Here is a 27184-nt window from a genome sequence, read left to right on the forward strand (position 1 = left end):
AAGAAAAAACGGACAGGACACTGTGATTGCTTTATTTTTTTTTTTTCTTTACGAACGGGGGATGTTAGCTGAAAATACAGAACTGGCAACCCTTCTGACAAATGCACCTTGAGCCGTCGTAATGAACCGCCCCTCTCATTACCAGCGCTCACATTGCAGGAGGAAGAACATCCCGCTGCTGTTTGTTCAGCTCCTGTTGTGAAGTTACTGAGGGACAAACGAGCGGCGGGCAGTTTGACCAACAATGTCGAGCAGGTAGAAACAGCGTGACTGAAGCCGCGGAAATGAGCGAAACAGCCGAGACGAGAGGGCCCGTAACCCGCCGGAGGAGGACAACCAGCACCAAGCAAACCAAGAGGCAAGACGCAGGGGAGAAACCTCCACCGTGTTCCGCTAAAGAAAAAGCCGCAGACAAGGTCCAGAAGCATGCGAACAATAACGGCAATGTGGAGAAAGAAATGGGGAAGTCAACACAGCAGCAGCAGCTCGCAAACAGTCCGAAGAAACAGAGGAGTGCGGTAGAAGATATCAACGAAAAGCTCAGGTAACCTTTGACGTTAACGTTCCAGCATTACGTACAGACGTTAACGGTAAATTGTTAGCAGAGGGGTACATCTCATACTACTCCTCCCCTTTTCATTCATGTGTAATTTAGCCAGAGTCGTTATTTTACCTCCATTGTTTCCAGTAGCTTAATTGCCGTTTCATGACAGGTTAGCTGGTACTTATTTCTTACAAAGCTGTTCTTGAGCTAGTGGGCATTAAAAAAAAAAAAAAAAAAGAGTTGCAGAAACCCAAAAGTTGCACTTAATCTTAACATTTCCATAAGCTTTAAATGCCTCCTTTTGAGTTGCCTTCGTTCATCCCCTGTTTTTTTTCTGCATTTTCTACATTTCTTTAATAGCCTTGCATGAATGCAATCTGTGAGAGTCTGGCACAGGTCTGGGGAGCTTTTTTATTTCCAGCTTTATAAACAAACTGACATAACTTTCATTGCTTGCTTTTTTTATTAGCTGGAGTTTGCTCTTTTGCCAGGCCAATAATAAATAATTTAAGAAAATAGTCAGCAGATCGATGGAGAGTTTGTCTCAGATGTCTCTAATTTTGAAGCAATATAAAAATGAATAGTAGTAACAGACTTCTTTGGCAGGACACTCACTCACTTGTTGAACAGAGGGTAGCTTTGAGTTTGTATACAGGGTGTGTCAGGAGAACAGGTAGGGTATGACCGACCTTGCTGCAAACAATAGCCCGTGCTTCTACCTATGGGCACCACACCAGCTTCTCAGATCTGCCTACCTATTTAAAGCATGCATTTCTTTAGGTTGAAGCCATGCCTTCTTGATTACCCCATGGAATTTCTACATCCTTGTAATTGGTGTGAAGGCCAGGGTCCTAATACGGCACTTTAATACCCAGTAAAAGGAAGGTGATTTTAATTTGTGGTTAATTTTTATTTTAATTGGATCCCAGCCAGCTGACGTAGGCAAGTGATGTGTTCTTGTGACACATGCTTTGGCGATAGCATGTCTACTGTTTGCATGCATTTCTGCACATTTCTCATGCTGAGTGAGTGTCCTGGCACTATGTTAAAAACCACTTTGGTTTTTCCTCCTTTATTTTTCCATCCTCTTGCCCTCTCTACAGTTTTCCTAACTCGCTGTTATTGCTCCATCTCCTCACCTCTTAACCATTTTCCTCTGACCAGTCTTCTCCTCCTCTGTCCTCGTTCACCCTTTATCACCTATGGCTGTGTAAAAGTTCCTTTATGGTTTCTTGATGAAACGCTTCAGTTTTCTAAAGCATAGATTGGGGGCAGTGCTATGTAAACCTTTTAACTGCAGTGTGTGATTCATCCACGTAAAAGCTGGTATAGAAATTAAATAATTTCCCTCTGATCCTAACTTGAAGTTGATATTAACTTTAATGTCAGATTATACCACATTGTTGTTAAGTGCATTACCACCAAGAAAGTGGTAATCGGTCCATCAAGGAAAATAAGCTAAGTAAAGGAAGTTCAGCATAGCTGGTCCTCAACATGAAGTCACACGTGTGTCATTTTTGAAGGATTTCTCAATGTGTTAATCATAAATGACTCACTCTGAGTTATCGGTGCTTTGTAAGAGTTGTAAAATCAATCCTGTTGCCCTAACTAGATTCCCCCCCTTAGCTTGTGGAGACAGTGAGACAGGAAAGAGTGCTAATCATTTGATTACAGTCTAAAATTCAATGGTGAACGACTGTGTGTTTTTCTGCAGGTGTCACAATCTACAGGAGTCTCTCTTGAGCTCAGCCAGCGGCTACAGCAACTACAGAGGAATCCTCAACTGGTGTGTTGTCATGCTGGTGAGTTAAACCTCATTACATGTCCACGCAGAAATGAAAATGTATGCCACCGTTGCTTCGAAAACTGTAACATTTAGAAAGTTAGACCCCTCATTCACCTAAATCTTACTGGTCTGGACAAGGCTCATGCAAGAAATCTCAAAGAATTACACTCTAATCTCAACAGCTCATGTATGGTTATTCTTATTCTTTGCCACTTCTCTCTCTCACTCACTCACTCACTCAGCCACTCAGCCATCCAAAGTGTATAAAACTCCAAACTACTGCAGCAAAACAAAAGTTCCAGCCCACACAAAGTACACATCCCTCTGGGCTTGCTGTTAGACCTGTTGTTACATTGACTTTTTGTGACACATTAACTTGTTGTGTTGTCTGCAGGAACGCTGATAAATCGACTTTTGTGTTATCTCTCATAACACTTGCAGATTAGCCACATAAGTACTTTTTTCTTTTTCTTTTTTTTTTTGGTTTTGCTCTGGCCTGGGTTGCCATTTCTTGTAGATATTTCTATATTTTTGATAAGAGGCGTGTTTGTAAGCTACAGTTTAATCTCAGTGAGCTTGTTTGAACATTCTCATCAAAAGTGAACTTTGTTAGGTGGGCTTATATTACGCGAGGGTCTTTAATTTGCTGCCAAATTGTTTTCCTTTTATTAGTGATTTAGGACAGCGTGGCATCGCAGTGGTTAACACTCTCTCCTCACAGTAAAAGGGTCCTGTCTTTTAAGTTTTTATTTGAGTTTTGTATATTGGGCAAAAAAAATAAATGAGCATCACGCAAAACATGCAACAAAAAAACAAGAGGTTGTGGGATTAGAATCACAGTAAAATAGAAAAAAAGAGGACTTCTTTCTCCTCATATAATGACAGCGAATCTCTTTCAATGGTTAAATGGCACTGTTTCTCCTATCTTGTCTCTCCTATTTCATTTTGGAGTCTTATTGAGTAGGTCATCTGCTCCAAGGTATGTAGATTTTTTTTTTTTTTTAACAGTATTAGTAAACAAAAAAAAAGTGTTTACTTTTTTTTTGGCTAACTGTCCGTAGGACCTTTCAGACGGTGTTTATCTTTCTTTTAATTCATGTGGGGAAAGCTGCAAAATAACATAAATAAATTAGAACTCTGGAGATCATTCGTGATGATTCTTTCCAAAAAGATTGACTCAAAATGCTTCAGCTCTAACTTTGATCTAACTGGACCCATATCTAATATTGTGGTGATTTATTTACTGTAAATTTTTAGTGAGCCAACATCCTTAACAGTTATCAGTTCTATGAAAAACTCAATTTTCTATCTGTAGCAGGGACATTTTTATTAGTAATGACAAAGAAATTCCTTCATTCACAATAGCTCACAATGCTTGCTAGTATTGTTATTGTTAATGCTAGCTAGTTATTTGAAAGTAACATTTGCTGAAGCTCCTTTTAAAATAATTCAAATGGTTTGCTACAGTGTATGCAAAGACTAACCATTGTGGCTGCTATACTTTGTAGTGCTACTAGCATTAATAACTAAATTGGCCAACCTGGCTTTCATACAGCAAGATACTTCTGTTGAAGTTGGCTGAATGCAGGCATTTTAGTTAAATATGTCATGTCCCTCTCTGTTGAGGAGACTTCAGGACTGTTAACCTCATTTAGAAACAAGAGCTTCTGCCCCAGTCCAGTGAGGGAAGTGTGGGTGTCTGTCTCCAGAGACAGCCTGCAGTGCCCCAGAGAATCCTGTCAGTTTTAGCCTTATATTAGACATCTAGATTTAAAAATATCCAGTTAGCTGTAATCCACATGAAAGGGAATTTGACTCTAAGTGTGTGTGTGTGTGTGCTTTGCATATCTGTGTGTAGATGTACTTGCATGATTGCTCTGTCTGGATGTATCTATGCAGATTTCTGTATATGTGTGTGTGTGTGTGTGTGTGGGTGGTTCTATGACGGGTTTATTCCCGTTTTTGAAGGTTTAGATTGCCGTTCAGCACATCTTTCACTTTGTGGTCACCACATACCCAACGGATGGTGTTCACTTTAGACGTTTTTCAGAGGATGCTTTAGGATCAGGCTGTAAAAATGTCAAGTGGACCCCCAGAGCCTTGAATGTGTGTATATTTAGGAGTTCAGTAAGTTGTGTACTTTGTCCTCGATAACAAGGACCATCAGATAAATTCCTAAAATGTCAGCTGTAGAAGTGCATGCTTCTAGAGATGGGAATATAGATGTATTTTGTGCCCTCCATGATTTTTTTATTTTTTTTATTTTTTTATTTGTAAGATTTAACACAAAATAACAGGGAAAAACTAAGTTTTTAAGAAAATAGCCCAAAATACTAGTAAGAAATTCTTCTTGTGAGAGAAAACTCAATATTCTTGGTACTCCATCCTCTGCATTGCTGGCAGGATAAAATACTTCTCATGTTGTGTAATTACTGAGCTGTCATCATCTAGTATCTGAACCCTGGGAACAAAGTCTACATGGGATTTTGAGACTTTTAGAATACCTTTTGTTTATATTTGTCCTCAGCACCTGCATAGATTATTTGTTACCATTTGATTTGTGATCTGATGAAATTGATTCTGAGGTTCATGAAACATTTTTTTAAGCTTTGTTTTAGAATAGTCTTATTTTCTGATTGTTACCTGAGCTGAGCCTGTTGGGCCTGAACACCTCCCTCTGCAACTGGATCCTGGACTTTCTGACCGGAAGGCCTCAGTCAGTACGGATCGGGAACTGCACCACCACACTGAGCACTGGGGCCCCACAAGGCTGTGTGCTCAGTCCTCTGCTGTTCATACTGCTGACTCATGACTGTGTAGCAACACACAGTTCAAATCACATCATTAAGTTCGCTGATGACACGACCGTGGTGGGTCTCATTAGCAAGAACGACGAGTCAGCGTACAGAGAGGAAGTGCAGAGACTAACGGACTGGTGTAAAGACAACAACCTGTCTCTGAATGTTGACAAGACAAAAGAGATGGTTGTTGACTTTAGGAAGACACGAGGCGACCACTCACCGCTGAGCATCAACGGCTCCTCTGTGGAGATCGTCGACAGCACCAAATTCCTGGGCGTCCACCTGGAGAAGGACCTCGGCTGGTCCCTCAACACCAGCTCCCTGCACAAGAAAGCCCAACAGCGTCTCTTCTTTCTGAGAAGACTGAGAAAGGCTCGGCTTCCACCACCGATCCTGACCACCTTCTATAGAGGAACTATCGAGAGCATCCTGAGCGCTGCATCACTGTCTGGTTTGGGAACTGTGCCATATCGGACCGCAAGACCCTACAGCGGATAGTGGGAACAGCAGAGAAGATCATCGGGGTCTCTCTCCCCTCTATTGAGGACATCTACACCACACGCTGCATTCGCAAAGCCACCAGCATTGTGGCTGATCGGACACACCCCTCTCACACACTCTTCACACTCCTGCCATCTGGAAAAAGGTACCGAAGCATTCGGGCACGCACATCCAGACTGTGCAACAGCTTTTTTTTTTTTTTTTTTTTTTTTTTCCACAAGCCACCCATCTCCTCAGCAAAAAGGGACTGACTGATAAGCGCAAACACACACACACTCACACACACTATCACTTAGCTTAACTCAACTACCTCAAAACATTGAGACTGGACTGACTAATCAACACAAGCGCAAACACACTGACCTACACCACCAAACCATCGTACACACTAACCTGTAAATGCTCTTTTGCACAATATTATTACTGGACTTTTTGCACTAACTTCTGCACTTCCTAATTTTTGCTGCTACACTAAGGAATGTTTACTGTTCCTCCACTACCTCAACTCATCATCACAAAACCTTATTATTATGTTACGTTGTGTTTTTCTATCATTCTGTCACTTTGCTGCTCTTGTTTGCACATTTGCACATGCACTTTGTCTGCTGTCTGATAACAAAAAAAAAAAGTCTTCCTTAGATAGTTAGGTTTTTTTTGTTAATTTATGTTAGGTCAGTCTGTCTTGTCTCTGCTAGCCAGCTAACTAGGCCTCTTAGTTAGCTAGTTTAGTGTTTTCTGTTAATTTATGTTGTAAATTTATGTTGCATGTAGCACCTTGGTTCCTGGAGGAACGTTGTTTCGCCTCACTGTGTACTGTTAAACTGCATATGGTTGAAGTGACAATAAAGCCAACTTGACTTGACCTGATGAATCATGATCCATTTATAGAGACCTCTAAGAGAAGATTGCTCGTTCTGCTGCAGACCCATCTGCTTGGCAAATAGCTGCATACCAGATGTTGGTTTTAAGGTGTCCCCCTTCTCCAAAATCAGACCTGTTCATTTTCAATTGGAAAACTTCATTAGCTACTAACAAGGCACAGATGGCTGCGACCAGTTCTTCTTCATCTTTGTTATATGGTTTAAGACACAGTATTGAGCTTGTTGGTCATAGATATGGGAAGAGTACCTGAGACTTGGAATGGTTCATTGCATTGTTCCAAGTGATTTGCAGACAAGTAAACCATGTAAATAGTTTATATGGCCACAGGCTGACAAGGTCAGTGCACTGTGACGTAAAGCCTGTTTTAAGATTTGATCTTTGTTCTCACCTGTTTTCTCAGGGCATCTTTGCCAGAGGCCAGGTTCAGTGAGCATCAGTGGCTTCTTTCATTGTTAAAATTACTATCCACCAGATCAGAGAGAGGGATGTTCATTTTGCATTATAGATTGTTCAAAGAAAGTACAAGTGGATAGAAGTAATATTTTGATTTAATAGTTCTATAGTGTAGTTTGATAGCTGTATATTATGTGACGAAAAAAATTTATTATTAATAGCATTTCATTTTCTAGAACATTACAAATGATAACAAACATAACATACACTATAGTAAAGTAGCTTTTGGACATATTAACCTTTTTCCTTCACCCTTCCCAGAGCGCAGAGATTTTGCCCCTGTACCCAGCCCTTACTGTTACTTCAGCCTCCCTAGAACCCTATGACCCTCTGATCCTATGACTTATAATATCCTGTGCTGAAAACTGACGTCCCATCAGTATTTTAATGGTGTGCATAGAAAGGGCAAACAGTAACAATGAAAAACACTGCAGTGGAAACAAGTAGGCCTTGTTTCCACTGCAGGAAAAAGGCAAATCTTTGAAAATCTTCAATGTTGCAATATTCTCTACAAAACGTTGCTACAGTAAATGTGTGACATGCTACAGTGGCCTCCTCTGTGCTGAAGGTTACTAAAGTAAAGGTTACTGGTTTGGACTACAGACAAAACCACATTGCTGCCGGGGTTTGGCAAGCTGGTGGGGATATTCACTGCAGCATGACCCCATTAAGTGTCATACACCAAATGTCCTCATTATCTTAACTAGCTTAAGTGACTAATATAAAAATGAACTAGAACTGTACAGATCCCATATATAATGTTGCTTCTTTAAATTGTGCAAAGTCTAGCGTTATCTTAGACTCTCTGATAGCCCCGATGGCTGAGATGAAGCTGGACTCTGAACTTAAATATACAATTTAATAATAAACTTGTTTTGCTCGACACTTTCTATCAGAGTGCACTTCAGCAGGGTGTCAATGTGAACAGCAGGAACATGTGGCTAAATTTAGCTGAGGATCTAATCTATTTATAACTCAGCAGCTAACATTTTTATTTCTAATATCCTCCTCCTTAATAAATTCCAGCATAAGAATAAATGTGTTTTGTTTTGTTGTTTGTTTTTCATCAAATTTGAATAGCAACAGTTTCAATGTGTATAAACAAACGGTTACATCTGCACGTTGAAGATTCAGACAAGTGTTTTGTTTTTGGGGTTTTTTGCAGCTTTTTAATGAAGAACAACTTTGAAAAATATGCTTTGAAATATTTCTATAGTACGAGTCATGTTAATATTGTGTCCTGTTGCATCTTTCTCAGGTGCTGAGTAATGCGCGACTTTTCTTAGAGAACATTATAAAGTGAGTATGCACCTATATTTATGTAGCTGTTATTGGGGGGTTTTAATCAACAAGAGCTTACATATTGAGAACTGCTTCACGTCCAGAACAACTTGAACTGTTGCTGCAGTACAGATGTTCTAAGGCATGAGCTTGTTCCAGGTCTTAGGTTATGAAGCTTATTTCCTCTTGTTCCACATCAGCTTGGACAGGCTCCAGCCTTTTGCATCACTTTAAGAGATGACTTCCTATAGCTGTAAAATATATTTCTGTTCCTTCTTCAGGTATGGCATCTTGGTAGATCCTATCCAAGTAGTGTCCCTCTTCTTAAAGGACCCCTACAGCTGGCCAGCAGCATGCCTAATCATTGGTACGGAGCCTTAATTTTACTGCACACGGTTATTGAGTTACAACTTTGTGTTTATTTGTGACTTTAGGATTGAGATGATAAAATTCACAAACATGGTTTGTAGTTGTATTGCTGTGTAGTGGTTATTAACAGCTTCTTTAAGTACAAAAGATGTAAATGGATCCAGAGTAATTAAGTTTTTCAGTGGCTCATATGTGCAATGTTGCCACATAGAAGTGCAGTTCATGTGAGCCTCTGTGTATAATATATTTTGCTGGTGATTGTTCAGATTTTATTTACTTGGATACAGTTGATTCTTGATGCAGTCTGTGTTTTACAACACAGGTAATCAGTACTAGGGTGAAAGCAGAACTTAAAACAAAGGTCATATTTGAATGTTCTTCAAATTCTCTTTTGAAGTTCGTGACTGAAATAAACAGAGTAATGATTGATTTTGATTTTTATGGCATAGCATCTCATAGAGTTTGAGTACTGTTTTTGTTTTTGTGTTTTAGTGTCCAATGTGTTCATATTAGCAGCCTTGTACATAGAGCGGCGTCTGGCTGTGGTAAGTCCCTACACGAATATGATGTGTTTTTCTGTGTTGGATTAAATTTTCATTTAACTTGTGATGCTCAGTTCTTCGTCTGGGACTCTTCGACCTCAGTAAGCTTATTTGTTGATGTGATAACACTGTTTTCTTACAGTACAAAGAAAGTGGATTTGATTAGAAGGTTGTCGTTCTGTGATCTCCCATGTGTGCTTGAAACAGGTGCTTTTCAGTTGCCGAAGTCTTCAAAGTAAATTCAACATCACAGCGCCACCTCTTTTTATACCTGCTCTTAAATCCGATAAGAACACTGAAGCTGATCCAGATTAGATAGCACAGTTCCTTAAGAGAAAAAATACTGAAAGTATTAATAAAATATTGCTTACTTTTTGTCCTTTATTCTTTCTAGGGCACAATCTCCGAAACTACAGGGCTGATTCTTCACTTGTTTAATCTGACATCCTTGTTAATCTTTCCTTCAGCCTCAGTACTCACTGTGACCTCCATCACACCAGGTACATGATTTTTTTTTTTTTTTTTCTCTTATGCTTTATTCTTTTTTACACAAGAGTGGGTCTTCTGTTTAGAAAATTAGAACAAATGAGAGCAATAATGTCAAGTACTTTAAGGTGAATATGAGTGAGCCAGTGAGTCAATCTGTACACATACCCAGCTATGCTTGGTTCATTATTTATTTATTATGTACCATGTCATCTATTGCACACTGCTAGTGACTCGTACATTGTGTGTGTCTGTGTCAGTGGGTGGTGTGCTCTCCTTAGGCACCTACACAGTGCTGTTTCTCAAGCTGTACTCCTACATGGACTCCAACAAGTGGTGCAGAGAAATCAGACAAGCCAAAGCTAAAAGAATGACACGATCATATTCGTGTAAGTATATTAACATAGGAACTGCTGAGCCGTTGAATCATTGTGACTAAGGTCAACAAAACGACTCGTATCTGTGAATGAATTCAGTAGATGATTCATACCTGCAGAGATTTGTTGCACTGTTTTGCTTATACTGCCATCTAGTGGTGGCATAGTAACATGTGCAACTCTTTCATAGAATAGCTGGCGCTATTTCAATTGACCGTGGATGAAAGCTGGATCTGCATCTGTAGCTATATTACTGTGGATTCATTTTAATACACCATAATGAATAAAATAAAATTGAATGATGCTTGAAATTCTAATTGTTGTGCCTATTCATCTGCCACATTCAGGTCCAATTGTGGCACAGTCCAACGGGTCAGCGGTTAACACCAATGTCTCCTACCCAGGCAACCTCACACACAGAGGTAACAGACTGCACAGTTAGTGCAGATGGACATTGCTACCAACAACAATGAGAAAGAAAATTAGTGGGTCAAAATATTTGCTGTGTAAATATTAACTTGTTAAAGTAGGGGCTGAGGAGTATCTCTTTGTATAGCCAGTAAATGTCGTTTTTCACAAGGTCTTATTAATTTTTTTTAAAACATTCCAGTATCAAAGTCAGAAAGTGTAGGATCAAGTCATTAATGTGACACATTGATGTGACCTGTTTGTGTTTGTCTTTAGACATGTACTACTTCATCTTTGCACCAACTCTCTGCTACCAGCTCAACTTCCCACGGTCTCCACGGATACGCAAAAGGTTTCTGATCAGAAGACTTTTTGAAATGGTGAGAGGAAACGATCAGAAACGGTCCCAAAATTTTAGTTGGTGACCTAATTATAATGACAGAAAATGAATCGCAATCACAAACGAGGAGGTGAATGTTTTGTTTAAATCTTAACGTGTTCTTTTCTTCCAGCTTTTCCTCATGCAGTTGTTGGTGGGATTAATACAGCAGGTATGTAGAATATTTACAGACACTTGGCAAGCATGCTGATCATACACTGTATGCATGCATTAAATAACTGATCAGTCAAGTGTGATTTAAATCGGGGGTGTCGTGAAATAACAATGGTCTTTGCTCACTTTTCTGATGCTACAGTTACTTCTTTCACACACCAGCAGATTCTTGCATCAAATTTACAAAGTTGGCATGCCCCGTATAGCCGTTACCATTCTGCTTCTACTCCATTACCACATGCTGAAACCTTGGAGCCGGAAAATGCTGCCTGCAATAAATATATTTAGATTTGACTTATAGTTTGTTTTCTGTAGCTGAATATTGTTTATCTGTCATTCTCTTACATTGTTTAGTGAAAATCTGAAATTGTGATATGCCTAGTTCGAACACATTTCTTCTTTGAGTATATTGTGGAAAAGCAGCAAAAAAAAAAAACCCTAACCTAAGTCTGTGTCTTCCAGTGGATGGTCCCAAGTGTTCAGAACTCAATGAAACCGTTCCAGGTGTGTATAAACATAGAGACACTCACTGCATCACTTACAATGGCTCCAATAAGGCAAGAGTCAAAAATATTTGCCTGAAACTGGAGCGGTCTTATAAAGAAAAGGTATCTTTTTTTTTTCTTTTTTTTTTATTACTTCTTAAAGGAAATGGACTTTTCTAGGATGGTGGAGCGGCTGCTGAAACTAGCTGTGAGTATCTAGACTGCACATCAGAGACTTTATCAGTGATCTGTTATTAGTATTAGTGATCTAAATTAAACACTCAAATTAATTCCTTTATTCTGGTATTGTCGTTTTTTGTTTGTTTGTTTTTTTTTGTTTTTTGTATTATTTTAACATTTTTAAAGTGAAATTTATTCTGTGCTCATCTCAAAAGAGGTCTCAAGAGTTACATTTGTTAGTCAACAGTAGTTCAACCTTACCAACCTAGACACCTTTTCCTCTCTCCTTTTCTAATCCTCCCCCCTGGCTGCCTCCTCCCAGGTTCCTAACCATCTAATATGGTTAATATTCTTCTATTGGTTTTTCCATTCCTCTCTGAACTTTGTGGCAGAGCTCCTGCAGTTTGGAGATCGGGAGTTCTACAGGGACTGGTGGTGAGTCGTCAAGCATACATTTTCTGTGTGACTCCTCTCATCTTTCATTTATTTATTTATTTTTTTGCTTCTTCCATTTTTCTGTTACTTTAATATGATGTTGTGCAGTCTGTCAGATGTAGAAGTGATGGTGTTTCCAAATGCAACAGATGATGTATCACATAGGTTTCAAAGAGTGTTTTCCTAGAAATATTGATTCAAATCGCACTGCAGTTTTGACATCAGTTCCTTAAACTGCTCTTGATTTCAGGAACTCTGAGACTGTCACATACTTCTGGGCCAACTGGAACATCCCAGTGCACAAGTGGTGCCTGAGGTGAGCAGCAAACTCTGTAATGACAAGTATTTATTTATTTATTTATTTATTTATTTATTTATTTAAAATCAGTATTGCCACATGGTTTGATTGGCTTTAGTCTCATTAATAGTGCATATATAGTTAGACCCAGATATAAAAAGAAAGACCAGGAGTCATTTGTCTGTTTCCCTGTTTTGCAGACATTTCTATAAGCCAATGTTGAGGAAGGGGGTGAACAAATTTCTGGCTCAAACTGCTGTTTTTCTGGCTTCTGCCTTTTTCCATGAGGTAACTGAGCAACATTTAGCCTCAAACACCTTTGATGGCTGTTTTTACTTCTGTATGTGAAGCAGACTGTTTTTACTAAATGTTTTATTCCTACATGAGGGCAGAAATTCAGAGGTTCCTGGTGCATGCACAGAAACTGAAAGAAGAGTTGCTAGCTTACAGCATCACTGTTATAAATGCAACTGCTGAGTTCTAAAAAAGGGAATCTGTTTCTTTCCTCAGTACCTGGTGAGCGTTCCTCTCAAGATGTTTAGACTGTGGGCATTCATGGGAATGATGGCTCAGGTAAGGCCCTATATTTATTCATTTCATTATATACTGAGGCATACACATGCATTCACCTCTGACCTTTTAAACCCTTCAGGTTCCTCTGGCTTTGTTCGTAAGTCGCTTCCTGAAAGGAAATTACGGCAACGCGGCCGTGTGGATCTCACTCATAATTGGACAGCCCATCGCCGTGTTGATGTACGTCCATGACTACTATGTCATTCATTACGGGAGCACTACATAACACAGGACAGACACCCACACACTAGTCTGTGAAACACGCCAATGAGGTATTATAGAGCAGGTTCGAGGGAATCCATGGCAAGCTGATGTTTATGAAGCTGTTGAAGCTTTGGCACGAAAGTTGTGACTTTATTTTTGCACATTAGAAAACCATCAGGAAATGATTTTGGATATTTAGGAGTCTTGTCTAGTCTCACACTGCACCCCTGTCAGCCTCCAACTGTGCAATCCACTGTACGAAAACAAATATATGGTGCTAGTGGTTTAATCTACCGTTCATTGGCTCAAAGGTTAGACTTCTTTGGGGGTTGGGGACTCCTCTGCTTTAATACATTCATCTTAAAAGTGGGAAGACTAATAAAAACCACACGCTCCTCCACTCAGTGAATGTTTAAGAATGCACATACCAGCAGGTGCAACAAGTGTGAACCACTGCCAACTGTGCACAAGCTACAGCCTGGATCCAGGATCCTTCTTCCAGAGAAACTATATGAAAATGGGGATTCTATATCAGGGGCTGAGGAGCATCTTTGTATATCCAGAGGCAACACTTTTAAATGTTAAAGCCAGTAAACTTCTACAAGCTAAAGCCTGACATCCTGGTCAACCACTTAAGAATCTCCATGGCTTGACATAGACCAGACTGACTTTTGCATGTATCCTTGGATGCAATATAACTTCCAGTATTACGGATGGTATATTTAAAAATGACATTGAAAATGTCCAAAGGTAAAAAACTGAAGGAAACAAGGATTCCTCTCCAAAAAGACTGAGCACCAGGATGTTGATGTGGATTTATTTGTACAGTTGTATGTCAAACAAAATCAATGCAAGCTTTGAGCGGAAGAGCACGTGCTGCCGGCTTACTTGCCTTGGCTTTATCATCATCTTGTGTCTGCACTGCCTTTGATTTGTCGAGTTTATTTTATAGTTTTGCAGTATTGTATTTGCTGGATGTTTGTGCCATCTTGAAATCACATGTGGTATTTTGTGTTTAAACTAATGATTTAAGTGTTTGATTTGCCAGATTAAACCAATGAATGTTTTTTGCACTTGAGATGCATGCAGTTAACTGAAGCAATAGATTTCAATGGATGCATTATTTTAAGTTGTATCAATCATGTAAAGAAAACAAATTTGTGCTGAGATTTCTGTTCTGTAATCTGCTTGTTGACGTTGCTGTTAAAAGGGGAAAACTGAAGCTGCGTTAATTTAAAGAAGGCAGTTGAAACAGCCTGATCACGTTGGATGATTTACAGTATTTGTTGAGTCCATTTCTTTGATCTAGATGTTGTCAGAACATGACACTACTGCCAGTGTGGATAACATACCATAAATTGATGTAGGAAGATGTTCTTATTTTATCAATCTTTGAAAGATAAGTGAAAGCCTTTTGTTTAAAAATGGTTGCATTCTTTCCTTTTTGATCATAATTCAGGGAAAAACTGTCCTTGAGCACCAGTAATAGAACTGAGTGTTGGCATTCCTTACTGAATACTAAGTGCCTGCTGTAAAAAGGAGGGGAAAATGCTTGCATTTAAACTGAAGAAAAATGCTGTTAGATTTGATGCCAAATACTTGTAATATAATCCAAAATGTAGGAAAGGTAGTTTAACTTTTATCTATGTAGCAAGTGGGCTTCTTTGTATGGTATGGTGATTTGTGCGGGAGCCTAAGATTTACTGCACTAAGCTCAAACTGAAATATTTTACCAAATCTCAGTTTTAAAGCTATAATTTTTCTTTTCCTGAAAACACAAAAGTAAAGCATCATTCTGATCACTTTATTAGTATTTCATTGCACAAATGACACTTTTTGTCTGACCCACTTTCATCTGCAAATGTGACCCAGTTCTGAATTTTGTCAGATGTGAGATACGGTTATTGTGTGACACCAGAGTTAACATCTGAGTAGTTTTTTTTTTTTTTTTTTTCTCCCCTAAAAACTAGTTTCTACATTTACAAACCATGTATCTAAATGACATGAGCTTGCTGAGGAAAAACAGAAAATGCGTACTTCAGTACAATCGATAGAAAGAGGCGTCCAAAGCAGTTCAAAGGTGTTTCTTCAATATTAGTTAATGTTGAGGTGTTTGTTTTGTTTTTGATGCAATATGTAAAAATGAATATATTGCTAGTTTTGCTCATGTGTACAGAAATCCAAAGTGAAGAGAAAGATTATCTTGGAAAGGCAACTGTCACTGAAAGCGTGTGGTGTTTGATTTAAAAAAAAAAACAAAAAAAAAAACATTTATATGGTTATTGGACTTGTCTGTGTTTCATTAACTCTTTTCCCCCATTTGGTGACCTCCCCTGAGTTTTGACACCACAGTACATATCTGTGAAGATGTGGTTTGTTGGCTATTTGAATAGCTTCCAGGCAAAGACCACCCTCACAAACTTCTGATGCAAACCCATTTTGTTCTATAAGCAGGCCTGAAATATGGCAGAAATGAAAAGGGCTTCTAGGCCAACTTCTAGTAGGTTTTCAGTTGGTAAAGACTTAAACAAGTAGTGTGCCTCCTTCGGTTTTTGACAAATAAGATGATTATCCTAAATCCTGTACTTAATGTTATAGCACATCAAAAGCAGTTGTGGTAATCATTCTTTATAAACTTAAAAGCAAGCAGCATTATTAGCAGAGACCCTGTGATGCTGTCTTTTGATCCATCCATCCATCTGCTCAAAACTGCTCAGCTGGAAGCTCATGCTCACAGTCTGTCGGGAAAAATACACCCTCTACACCCGCTGCTTACCTTTTAGTCCCATATTTGAAAAGGTTTGGTACCGATGCTCTATAAGAGACAAAACGCGCACTGTGAGGTGTTTTTAAACATCCTTGAGCTCACTCCATAGACATTACACACTTTGAGACCCTTCAAGCAGTTGCTACGCATATCGCTGGTTGCTATTGCACTTGATTCGTTTGTTTACGGGTTTTCGTTTCCCTTATACTAGTTCCGGGTGAACCCCTCCCCGCTTAATTTGAGGAAATAATTATTGTATGAATCTTTATAAAAAGTGTGTGTGTGTGTGTGTGTGTACACACACACACATACACATATATTCATTGTATTTTGTGTAGCCAGGGAACCGATCCATAAACAACTCGGTTGAGGTGGTAACAGAAAACCTGAAGATATTTTTTTTCCCAAAACACTTTATTACAACCTGGTAATAAACAGCATAGGTAATAAATACACCTGAATAAAACACAGAAGAAGCAAAATGAAGCAGATCAAGCAGAAAAAGCCTGCCTAAAACAAACAGACTAGCGCTTGATAATGTTCACATAAAGGCTTTTATCTAAGCACACATTCTGTTTTTATAGATATTTATTTTGTGAAGAAACCACCGGTAGGCATTTAATACAAAATCTAATATTGTAATTATTAATATTGTAAATGAACAGGTGTGGTTATGGAATTGGGCTAGAAGTAGTTAGCCTAATCAAAATAAATGTCACAATCATCACAGCATCTAAACATATTTCTATAATAGAGAGCCAAATCTGAGAAACCTTTTAGCAAATATAAAACTACTGCCATGTAAAATAACAGGATTAAAATCAGATACAAGCAAGTGTCAGGATCTTATTTGTTTAAAGGACCAGAGGTAAAGATCATATTTTGTTCTTGTCAAGTGTTATAGCTTTAATAGCAACAACGATTCATTGAAACTAAGTCTTTCTGCTGATATTCATACCTCTAGTACAAGAAAGAAAAAATAAAGGGATTCTGCATTGTGTCAGAAGGAAATATAGATGAGGGCATAAGGTGGTCAACATTCATAAATATTGTTTAGAATGCACAGGATGGTGGCAAACTGGAAAAACCCCAGAATAATGGACATGGTGGACTTTTATTATTTATTCAATTATCTTTTTACAGCAGTGCAAGGAAACATCAGACCAGACTTGAATGTGCAGAGACTCACGAAAAAGTCAAAACTAAATGTCTCACTGAATCTGCATAATGTTGTCACAACTAAAACTCCAAGTCACATCGGGGGGGCTGCACACCGCAAGAAGCTCTACTGCTGCAAGACACAGACAGACAAGTGTTGAACTTCTACACAACATTTTTACAGACTGAGAGCTGAAATGGTAACTTTTTAAATGTAACACTGTATTAGCGTTCACGTATATGGAGAGATGTACTAACCTTGGCCTTCTGATTCTGGACAGGCAGGTAGAGTTTAAACTCAGCTGGAAGCTCATCCTCAGAGTACAGTCTGTCGGAGAAATACACCCTCCTTATCCGACAGTTAGCATGAATCTGAGGGGGGAAACAGAGCAGATGTTAAAAAGAGAAAAAGGAATATTGTGCCAAATTCTTACTATAGAGAAACAGGAAAGACTCAGAGGTTCCTCATGTGTGCACTAACCTGTACACGTAGCGTCTCTGTGTAATTGGTTCCATAAGCCCTCCTGGTGAAGTCGGACAGGTTGAACTGAATCTGGTTCCAGCCGTCATCGAGCCTCATGGGCATGGTGCAGATGAAGGGCTTCACCCTCGTCGTGCTCTGATAGTTACTCGCTCGAAACCGCCGGCGAACGTTTTTATCGTCCAGAACCTGAGAGGGAGATTTGAGACACACGTAGCACCAGGTCTATGGTAGATTCCCAGACTGTATGTTAGCCAATCACAAAGCATTTAAATGTCTCTACCTGGACCTCAAAGGTGAAATACTTCTTGAGGTTCTTAATGATCATGACCAAAAAGGGAAGTTTGATCCCCAGGGTCTTCTTGGGGTCTGCAGGGCATGTTATGTAGGTGGTGCTGTAGGGAGGACAGAGTTGATGAAGCTAGGATGGGCGAGACTTAAATAACAGATTTATTTCAGTTATTTAACACGACAAAAATATTAAAGAAAGTAAATCTAATTACTATGCCTAGCATCTACATGATACATTAATGTACACATACTTCAAACAGAACACAAAGACATATTATGAAAAAAGAATATCATGTTAAATATGCCAGGACTGCAATAGTGTATATCAGTAGTTCCCAAACTACCGTACGCGTACCCTCGGGGGTACGCAAGTGGCTGTAGGTGGTACGCGTGGGTTGGGGTTGGAGTGGGGATCAAAAATTTTAAAAGCCGAAATTTGCGCTAATGAAGTTTTATTTGACTGTTAAATACATGACTATATACCACCCTCTGGTGTTCAGCAAAAAAATAGCTCTGACAAAATACATGGGCGTGATTTGCCCAAATGACCCAAATGACTGACACCTAACAGTTGAAGTTGCCTCCAAGCATTCAGTGCAGCGCGAAAATGGACAAGTGGTTAACAAGAAAAAAAGGCCCTACCACAGAGACACCGGCCACAACAACCAATAAGCTCATGTCTGAAGATGCATTTTCCAGTGACCGCACAGGTGATTGTTCAACAACAATGTGTTCGTCAGATTTGGATGCTAGCAGGGATGTATCTGTGGTTACTAGCCAAGTGGCTAGCATAGCTGGAGCCAGCCACGTGGAAAGTGATGAAGTGTCTGATGCGGAGCGTCAAAGTGGGAGAAAGCATGACAGCACGGACTGTAACACAACCTCATCAAAGAAGCGCAAATATGATGACAATTATATTTCGCTGGGGTTTACGTGTATAAATATTGGTGGATTTCCCCGGCCACAGTGTGTTATTTGTGCAAAAGTATTGTCTCAGAACTCAATGAAACCTTCACTTTTGCGCAGACATTTAGAGACAAATCATCCCCATTTGAAAAATAAACCAAGGGAATATTTTGAGCGACAGCTAAAATCACTTTCAACAAGTAAAACCTGCATTCAGGTGCCAGATCTTATGAATACAAGCATCTTACATGGTCAGTTACAGAGTGGCTAAAAACAACAAACCCCACACTATTGTGGAGGACCTCATTCTCCCTGCTGCTTTAGATATGGTAGGGACAATGTTGGGGGAAAAGGCAAAAAAGACGATACAGTCCATTCCATCATCAAACAATACTGTCTCACGGCGCATCAATGCAATGTCAGAAAATGTTTTACAGCAGCTACTTCTGCGCATGCACCACAGTGAATTTTATGCAATACAGCTAGATGAGTCCACGGATGTGGCTGGCCTGGCGCATCTTCTCGTATATGTGCGCTACATTCATGAAGGAACCATCAAGGAGGACATGCTGTTCTGTAAACCACTGGAACAAAGGACAACTGCCGCAGATATTTTTCAAAAGCTGGACACATTCATGAACACACATGGACTCGTGTGGGACAGATGTGTTGGCATCTGTACTGATGCGCACGGGCCATGACTGGGAGACACGGAGGTGTGGTTTCGCGTGTGCAAGCAGTCGCGCCAGATGCCTCCTGGGTACACTGCAGCATCCACCGAGAGGCTCTTGCTGCAAAGGGAATACCTGTCCGTTTGAAACATGTTTTGGACACGAGTGTAAAAATGGTTAACTTTGTGAAAGCCAGGCCGCTGAACTCCCGCTTATTTGCTGCGTTGTGCAATGAGATGGGCAGCGAGCATGAGACATTATTACTCCACACAGAGGTTCGCTGGCTATCTAGAGGGAAAGTGCTGACCCGTTTCTTTGAGTTGAGGGATGAACTTAAAGTTTTCTTCAATAACCATCCCTTTGAGCTGTCTGAACATTTGCATGATGAAGAGTACCTTACGTGCCTGGCTTATCTGTGTGATATATTTTCTCGTCTGAACGAGCTCAATCTCAGATTACAAGGCGTTTCTGCAACTATATTCAATGTTCAAGATAAAGTTGAGGCCATGATAAAGAAGTTAAACCTTTGGAAGAACTGCTTGGATACAAACAACACTGAAGTCTTTCCTGTGCTGCATGATTTTCTGTGCTCTAATGATCTCACACTATCTAAAAGTGTAAAGCGCGAATGTAATGTGCACCTTGAGGAGCTGGAGGTGCAGTTACGCCGATACTTCCCAGAGACGGGCGGCTCAAATGATTGGATACGTCACCCGTTCACCGCCGTGCCTACTTCGTTATCACCGTCTGACCAGGAGAGCCTAATTGAAATCGCCACAGATGGATCTCTAAAAGTTGAACACGCTCAAAAGAACCTGGCGGATTTCTGGATAGGGCTGCGCACTGAACAGCCCGCGCTGGCTAAGCGCGCTGTCAAGACTCTGATGCCTTTCGCCACCACATACTTATGCGAAAAGGGATTTTCTGCTTTAACAAACATGAAAACAAAATACAGAGCAAGACTTTGTGTGGAAAACGATTTAAGACTCAGCCTTTCCCAAATTGAGCCAAACATTGAAGAGCTGTGTGCCTCTGCTCAAGCACATCCATCACATTAAATAAAGTTCTGTTTAATGAAAGTTCATGGCCTTTATGCTCTCGACAAAAAAGTGAATTCTAATAAATCTTTTGATACACTGCTAGTATTAAGTAGTAAAGTTTGTTATTAAAACTCTGTCATTACTAAAAAATATCAATAAATTCATTTGGTGGTGAGAAATAATCGACTGTGCAGTATTTATTTTTATGCATGCGATATTGCAATGTATTTATAGACACTAATTAAGAATCGTTCGTAGTAGGGGGTATGCGGCTGAGGGTGACATGTTTCAAGGGGTACGTGGCTGGAAAATGTTTGGGAAGCACTGGTGTATATAATTATATAATTGTGTATATTATTATAATTTTCAGTTTACATATCCTGTACATATCGTAGAACTGAAAGTAAAGTTGACCTTTGATTAATAAATAAACAGACAAACTCACCTGACATTTGTTCCCTCAATCTCCAGCACATTCGAATGTATGTCATTGTCCGTGACTCTCTTTATGTGACCGTTCCTCACCTGTGAAAACCCAGAAATAGATTTGTTCCCTTATTTTCAATGGAGAAATTAGAATGTTTCCCAGAGCGTTTAGAGTGCTGTATGGCGTACCAACTGTAAACCCCCCTGAATCAGATGTGGGATATCGAAGCAAAACTAATGAATGAAGAAGGCATGTCTCATATCTAAAGTCAGATTCATCAACCAGAGATTGGGACTGCCAGGACCCCCACCCCTGATCGCTGCCCAATCCACAAAGCACTGAACCTAATACTTGCTTTTCAAGCTTTGAGTTTTTCTATCCAACTATCGCTAAGTCCTTGCAGATAGGGGGTCATCTCACTGTTGGGGTTTTCTCTGCATTACTGTAGGTACCGTACATTATAATTCGAGGCACCTCAAGTCAACTGTTGTTGTTATTTGGTGCTATATAAAATTGAATTGAAATGAATTACAGACGTTTGGAGACACCACTGGGTGGTGCCGCCCGACCTCCGGGTTAGAGATCAGTTGTTGCTTCAGAGGAGTTCAAATATCTCTGGATCTTGCTTATGGGAAAGGAGAGACAGGAGACTGACAGATGGAGTGGTGTGGCGTGTGCAATGATGCAGACCGTGAAGAGAGAGCTTAGCATTAAGGGAAACTGTCAATTTACCAGTCGCTCAAGAGAATAGAATCGCGGATACAAGCAGCAGAAATATTCCCTCAGAGCTAGGGTGAGGAGCTCAGACACGCTGGAGAGATTATGTCTCTTGGGTGAGTTTGGGAACGCCTCCGTGTACGCCCGGACAAGGTGATGGGGAATGCAAAGTCTGAGTCTATCTACTTAGAGTGCCTTCTTGCAACCTGGACTTGGATACGCGGCAGAAAATGAATGGATGGATGGATATCTCATGTCTCAGATCATTTGTCACCACTGCATAGATGGCCATGCAGAGAGGACTGCAAAGCTCATACTTGAATGGATCTGACCAGTAACAACTCCTGTTTAGCACATTAGCCCGTAAAACCGTGTGAATGGTACCAATGACTCAATCAAGCGAATGTAACTTCAATTACTGATGTGTGACTCAGGTTAGCAACTTAGCAGCACTGCCTCCATGGCTACCCTGTATCATGTTGCTTCTACAAGTAATCAACAAGAACTGCGCGTCGTGAATTTAAAGTGCATCTAGAAAACGTCCACAGCCATAAAACAGTGCGAAGTTTAAAAGCGACGTGAGTGCACATGATGCTAGCCAGTTTTAGCCCCGCTCGCTAAGCCAACATACAGCTCCCTGCTTCCGTTCTGAGCGGCTGCTTACCTTTTTGTCCCATATCTGAAGAGGTTTGCTGCCGATACTATATAAAATAGACAAAAAACCGCTCTGGAATGTGTTTTTAAACATCTTCTTTGGGCTCAGCAGACAATCAATGTGCACATACTGTAACCGCTTCTAACTAAAGCTATACGTTTGTTTACAGGTTTAATTTCCGCCTCCAACTTTTCTGGTTCCGTGTGCTAGAATATAAACCGTTCCGCCAACAGAAACTACCACGTTGTCACTCAGAAGAAAAATGAGAAATCCGTTTCACTGAGTGGTCGAATATTCCCACACGGTGTGAAAACAGAAAGAAGGCAGCGGATGTCTCGTTTTTATTTTGGTGTTGCTGGGGAACGAAAGTCATCTGACGTTGTTCATGCCGGTTAATAAATGCTGACGCTTCTCGGTCGCCGTGGTAACAGTGTAAGCTTAAAGCACAAGTGTTTAACATAATGTCGTCTAGAAGTCGCCGAAATAACCAAAACAGCTTTCACGCTTGATGATTTTTATTTCAGTTACTGAATGCATGATATAATAAAAACTCCCTAATCATAAACTAATTCAAAATATCTTGAGCTGCCCGATTCTCACCGCCTGCAGCCAGATCCATATGCGCGTCTCCAAAGAATTTTAAGACTTCTCTTTAGTTTAGAGAGATGAGCTTTCACACATAGCTTCCGTAACCAAGTAGGGCCGCACAGCTCTGATCCTCCATTACAGCTGTCAGGATATTACCTGTACAGTTCCTGTAGAGGGATGATGCAGCATTAAACAAGGCACCCTTGATCTACTGGAGTTTCCTATGGTCTGTAGAGGTGGGAGGATCCATCCAAATATTAATAGTTTCAATACCAACTAAATATTGGCATCAGAATGACACTAGCACAATGGGACTGATACTTTGCTTTAATCATCTTAAGTTCAGTATGTAGCCCACCTAATTATAAAAGTATACCTCTATGCACTATGAAAAAATGTATGAACCTTTTTGTCATGTCTTTGTCTTAAATCTGTTTTATTTATAGCCTGTAGCACATTGAAACAACAGAAGTTGACCCAAAGTGCTTTAAAGACAAGTCTAAGACCCCCCAAAACCCCTGTTTCAAAATACACGAAAAGCTGAAAGGTGTGTTTAGCTGTGTTAACTCATCACTCATCACATCATTAAAATGTGTTCAGGAATTGCAAATTCAAATTGATTTATCTCATAAACGCTCTCCCCTAAATAAACTGGCTTTATGGGTTGAAAGTATTGGTATCAGCAATACTAACCTTGTATTTACTTGGTATCGGATTTATTCCTAAACTTGCTGTGTCACACAGCAATAATGGTCTTTCTTTCACTTTCTTTTCTTTTCTTTCTGAATGTTTTTTTGTTTTGTTTTGTTTTTGGTGCATCAGAATTTACTCAGGTACAGTACCAGTCACAGCGACCCAGATGCTTAATAATATTATCTGACATCTTACCTGTCCATAGAGACCAAGATTATTCATGTTGATCTGATAATAGTGTAGCTACTCTTTATTTATTTCGGCTATTTCCTTACACTGACAGAAAAGTGGGTTGACATTGATGTTGACATCCCTGTTTTAGGCAAACATCATGTTTTAGGATTTAATGAGTTTCTAAACTTAATACTGAAGTAATGATTCTAAATGTAAAATTATAATCTGTTGTTGTTGACTGAAATAAAAATTTCAATTCAAAAATTCAATTCAATTCAAATGATGTTTTAATTATCATTGGGTCCTGCAGTAGATATCAGGACATTATCAGTCCATAATGTAACATATCATTGAACCATGAGACTGCCTTTGAATCCTACCTTAAAGAGCATTCATCTGACGGCCATATCCTCTGCTTTTTCTGACTAATACATTAGCCCCACAGACCTAAAAAGGCAGATAGAGTCTAGTCCAGCCACCATCCTATCTTATTTAACTCCAGTTCTAGAAAATGAAATCATCTTTTTGAAGTTTGCTTATAAGACAGCTCCATCTTTATCTAACCTCAGCTGTTCACCTCAATCTTGCATCCTGGTCACCCCCCATTTAAATCTTAACATCTTCAACTCCGCCACCTCCACAGTTACAAATCACCCCTGAATCTTATTTTCAGCCTGCCTGCACGCTCGCGTTCAACTCTCTCATGCAGTGTCTTTTTCTTTGGATAGCTGACTCCGACTATTTAAACTCATACATCTTCACTACCTCTACTCCTTTCACCTTCAGTGTTCCCCCGTCTCCCTCTCGTTCATGCACATGTATTTAGTCTTACATTTACAATGACTATTCTATTCTATTCTATTCTATTTTTGCTTTTACTGTCTTTCATTCATTTTCTCTCCAGTGCATATGCCCACCTCTCCAAGCTCTCTGCCACCTGCTAAAATCTGTAACAGGGCTATTTCAGTACTTCTGAACAGAAGACCTACTGAAAGCTAAAATAAATCCCTCTCAGCCTAACAAAATATGTTTGTTTTTCCCATGAGGTTTTAGCTCCTCTCTGCTTGCTAAATGCCTGCAGACTTACCCTTGTCTGCAAGCCCAGATAATTCCTCTGACATTTCCAATTTTGTCAGAGTTTAAGTTTAAGTGCTGGAGTGCCCCTTAATTCCCTAATACATCTACCCCAAAGGTTTCTAGAAATAGATTTCCTATGCACAACTTAAATTAAGCACTCTTTCCACCCTCTAAATTCCGCCAAAGTGTCAAGCGCGACATCCTTCCTCCGTCTCCAACAGTTTAAACATTTGGCAAAGATTTCAAATATTTAAACAAGCCAAGAAACATTCAATCAAACATTAACCAGGCACTTTGTATAATGACATCACCAACAGCGAAGTCTCCTTTTAGCTTCATAAGAACTGACGCCTATGGTTTTTTTCACCGGTATTACTGCCACAGGACTTTATTTGACGTTTTGATGTTAGCCACACAACCGCAAACATATTCAATGGGACAGATGTTACAGCTGTTTATCCTCCTGTGTGTTTAGGTGATGCTTCTTTGTGGTGAAACAAATGTAAAGTGATCCCTTCTCTACTTTTTTATCTATCTTTCACTATGAAGGTGTCCTCTCCCATTTTTATAAGTGTGTGTTGGTTCACGGGTTCACAGGCTGGCAGCTTCGTAAAAACATCTACAGAAACAGTTTATGCTGTTGTATGCTTTACGCTTTTATTTTGCTCTTTACTTCTCTAATTGAATCATGTATTTACACAGAGACAAACGTATATTTTTTCTCTCTAACGCTGTCCAAGTGGGACCACCCTGGAGACAGCTTTAAATAAACGATTTTGAAACTGCCTTTTGTTTTTGTCCCACAGAGACAGAGCAGTCTTCCGGCCAGCTCTTTCTAATTTTTCCTCTTCCTTTTAGCCTGCCAGCCACTTACTCTTTTCTTGTTATTCCCAATCCAACTGTTATCCATCCAAGTATGTGTTCCTCTTCTGCTTTTCGACACCTCGGACGCTCAAGCCTTGTCTTTGCATTGCCTTTCCAAATCCCTGTTTCAGATGAAATATATTAGAAGATGTCCTATTTGACGAGAGCTCAAACTAAAGAGGTGGAAAATGGGAGATATTATGAGACAAAACAGAAAGGTGGAGGAAGATGGGGAATGACAAGAAAGAAAATGAAAGAAGTTAACATTTTTGACACATCTTCATTACATTTTCTGTAATACGTGATATGAAAGAGATGATGGAAAGAGGAGGTCCGCCTGTTGAACTTTACTTTCCATTGGAGGACGCTCTCCGCCCCAGAGCTCCACATCTGACTCTCTGGGCCTATTCTTTCCTTACCTTTTTAGCAAATTACTGAAAGAACAAAGGATGGACGAAATGAAGAGAAGATAAAAGTATGAAATGAAAAGCAACTGAGGAGCTCTTAATTTATATAATCGGACAACAAGGACTTTTGCACAAGTCTACTGCATGAGGATTTGTTTTCACCACTTTTTCTCTTCTTCAGGTACGTTTAATCCATTCAGTCATCATTATTTGACCTTATTTGTTTTTTTCTGGTTATGGTTTTTGTACCTAACGATCAGAAGGACAATAGTCTGCATTACTTTGCCTCATTTTCTGAGCAGCAGTTTTAAGGTTCCTTGTGTACATTTGTCCTCCTGGAGATCACAGTACAGTACTTTCCCTCTGGTACATGCATATTACTGTTTTTTTTTTCCATTGGAAATTGTACACAAAAAGGAGCGTTCATTCTTTTAAGAGTGCATAATGTAAAGTTTAAAATGCCTGAATTTAACTTGTGAGGGTTTAGCTCAAAGGCAGCCCCTATAGATTTAGATATGATTAGTATGTTCTAATCATTTCATTTAAAAGTGAATCTAAGAAGCAAATGCACATCTGCATCTGTAAAGTCTGCAGGTGCTGGGCAGCAATGATTAACACAATGTTAAAAAACATTTGCAGGCTTCAGAGTCATTCACTGGTTTATCTTTTATATAATAATTTTGTCACATATTTTACCATAACTATGAAGTTTCAAAGAAGATAGCTGTTTGGAGAGGTTTTTTTTCTTTTTTAAAATCCAGGCTGACAGTCATGTTTTATCTAACTGTCTTATGATGATGAAGAGTGGAAAGACCTCTCTCAGCGGCACATGTTATCCAGTGGGAGCTCATCCGTCTCTGGTTTTTATAAGGAAAGACACTTTTGGCCAAAATGAGAGGATCTGCTGAGTAAAATATGACATTATTTAAGACTTTTATAAAATTACTTTCATTAAAGTAAAGGATGATATTTTTAATGTATGTTTTTTCTGATGTCGAACAGTCAAGACTAAATAAACACTTTTTGTGAGATTTAATTTGGGGCTTTTAGAAACGCATTAACAGGAACAGTTCAGAGTAGAAAAGAAAGTGTGATGGAGAAGATGAATGA

General features: G+C 39.5%; 2 protein-coding genes across 3 annotated transcripts; one reads left to right on the forward strand and one right to left on the reverse strand.

Annotated features, from left to right (window-relative positions):
- Nucleotides 1-101: 101 nt before the first annotated feature.
- Nucleotides 102-15494, forward strand: dgat1a (diacylglycerol O-acyltransferase 1a). The gene is made up of 17 exons (XM_085396163.1): nucleotides 102-544; nucleotides 2259-2346; nucleotides 8226-8266; nucleotides 8530-8615; nucleotides 9110-9162; nucleotides 9554-9659; nucleotides 9906-10034; nucleotides 10370-10444; nucleotides 10707-10810; nucleotides 10943-10981; nucleotides 11446-11487; nucleotides 11632-11676; nucleotides 11971-12083; nucleotides 12334-12399; nucleotides 12582-12669; nucleotides 12892-12954; nucleotides 13034-15494. The coding sequence occupies exons 1-17, from the start codon at nucleotides 285-287 to the stop codon at nucleotides 13178-13180; spliced, it is 1545 nt and encodes a 514-aa protein (XP_085252289.1). The 5' UTR covers nucleotides 102-284; the 3' UTR covers nucleotides 13181-15494.
- Nucleotides 15495-16320: 826 nt separating this feature from the next.
- cfap20 (cilia and flagella associated protein 20) lies at nucleotides 16321-22618 on the reverse strand. 2 transcript variants are annotated; one of them, XM_085396347.1, is made up of 6 exons: nucleotides 22281-22618; nucleotides 20918-20997; nucleotides 17848-17959; nucleotides 17565-17753; nucleotides 17342-17455; nucleotides 16321-17213 (listed from the first exon to the last, which is right to left on the reverse strand). In XM_085396347.1, the coding sequence occupies exons 1-6, from the start codon at nucleotides 22362-22364 to the stop codon at nucleotides 17211-17213; spliced, it is 582 nt and encodes a 193-aa protein (XP_085252473.1). In that variant the 5' UTR covers nucleotides 22365-22618; the 3' UTR covers nucleotides 16321-17210. The 2 variants fall into 2 exon arrangements, with proteins under 2 accessions (XP_085252473.1, XP_085252472.1); XM_085396346.1 differs by having other exon boundaries at nucleotides 16321-17216; nucleotides 22281-22615.
- Nucleotides 22619-27184: the final 4566 nt, after the last annotated feature.

Source organism: Rhamphochromis longiceps, linkage group LG22 (assembly GCF_057381845.1).
Source record: "Rhamphochromis longiceps isolate RC_006_pf linkage group LG22, R_longiceps_female_GT1.1, whole genome shotgun sequence".
Taxonomy (NCBI): Eukaryota; Metazoa; Chordata; class Actinopteri; order Cichliformes; family Cichlidae; genus Rhamphochromis; species Rhamphochromis longiceps.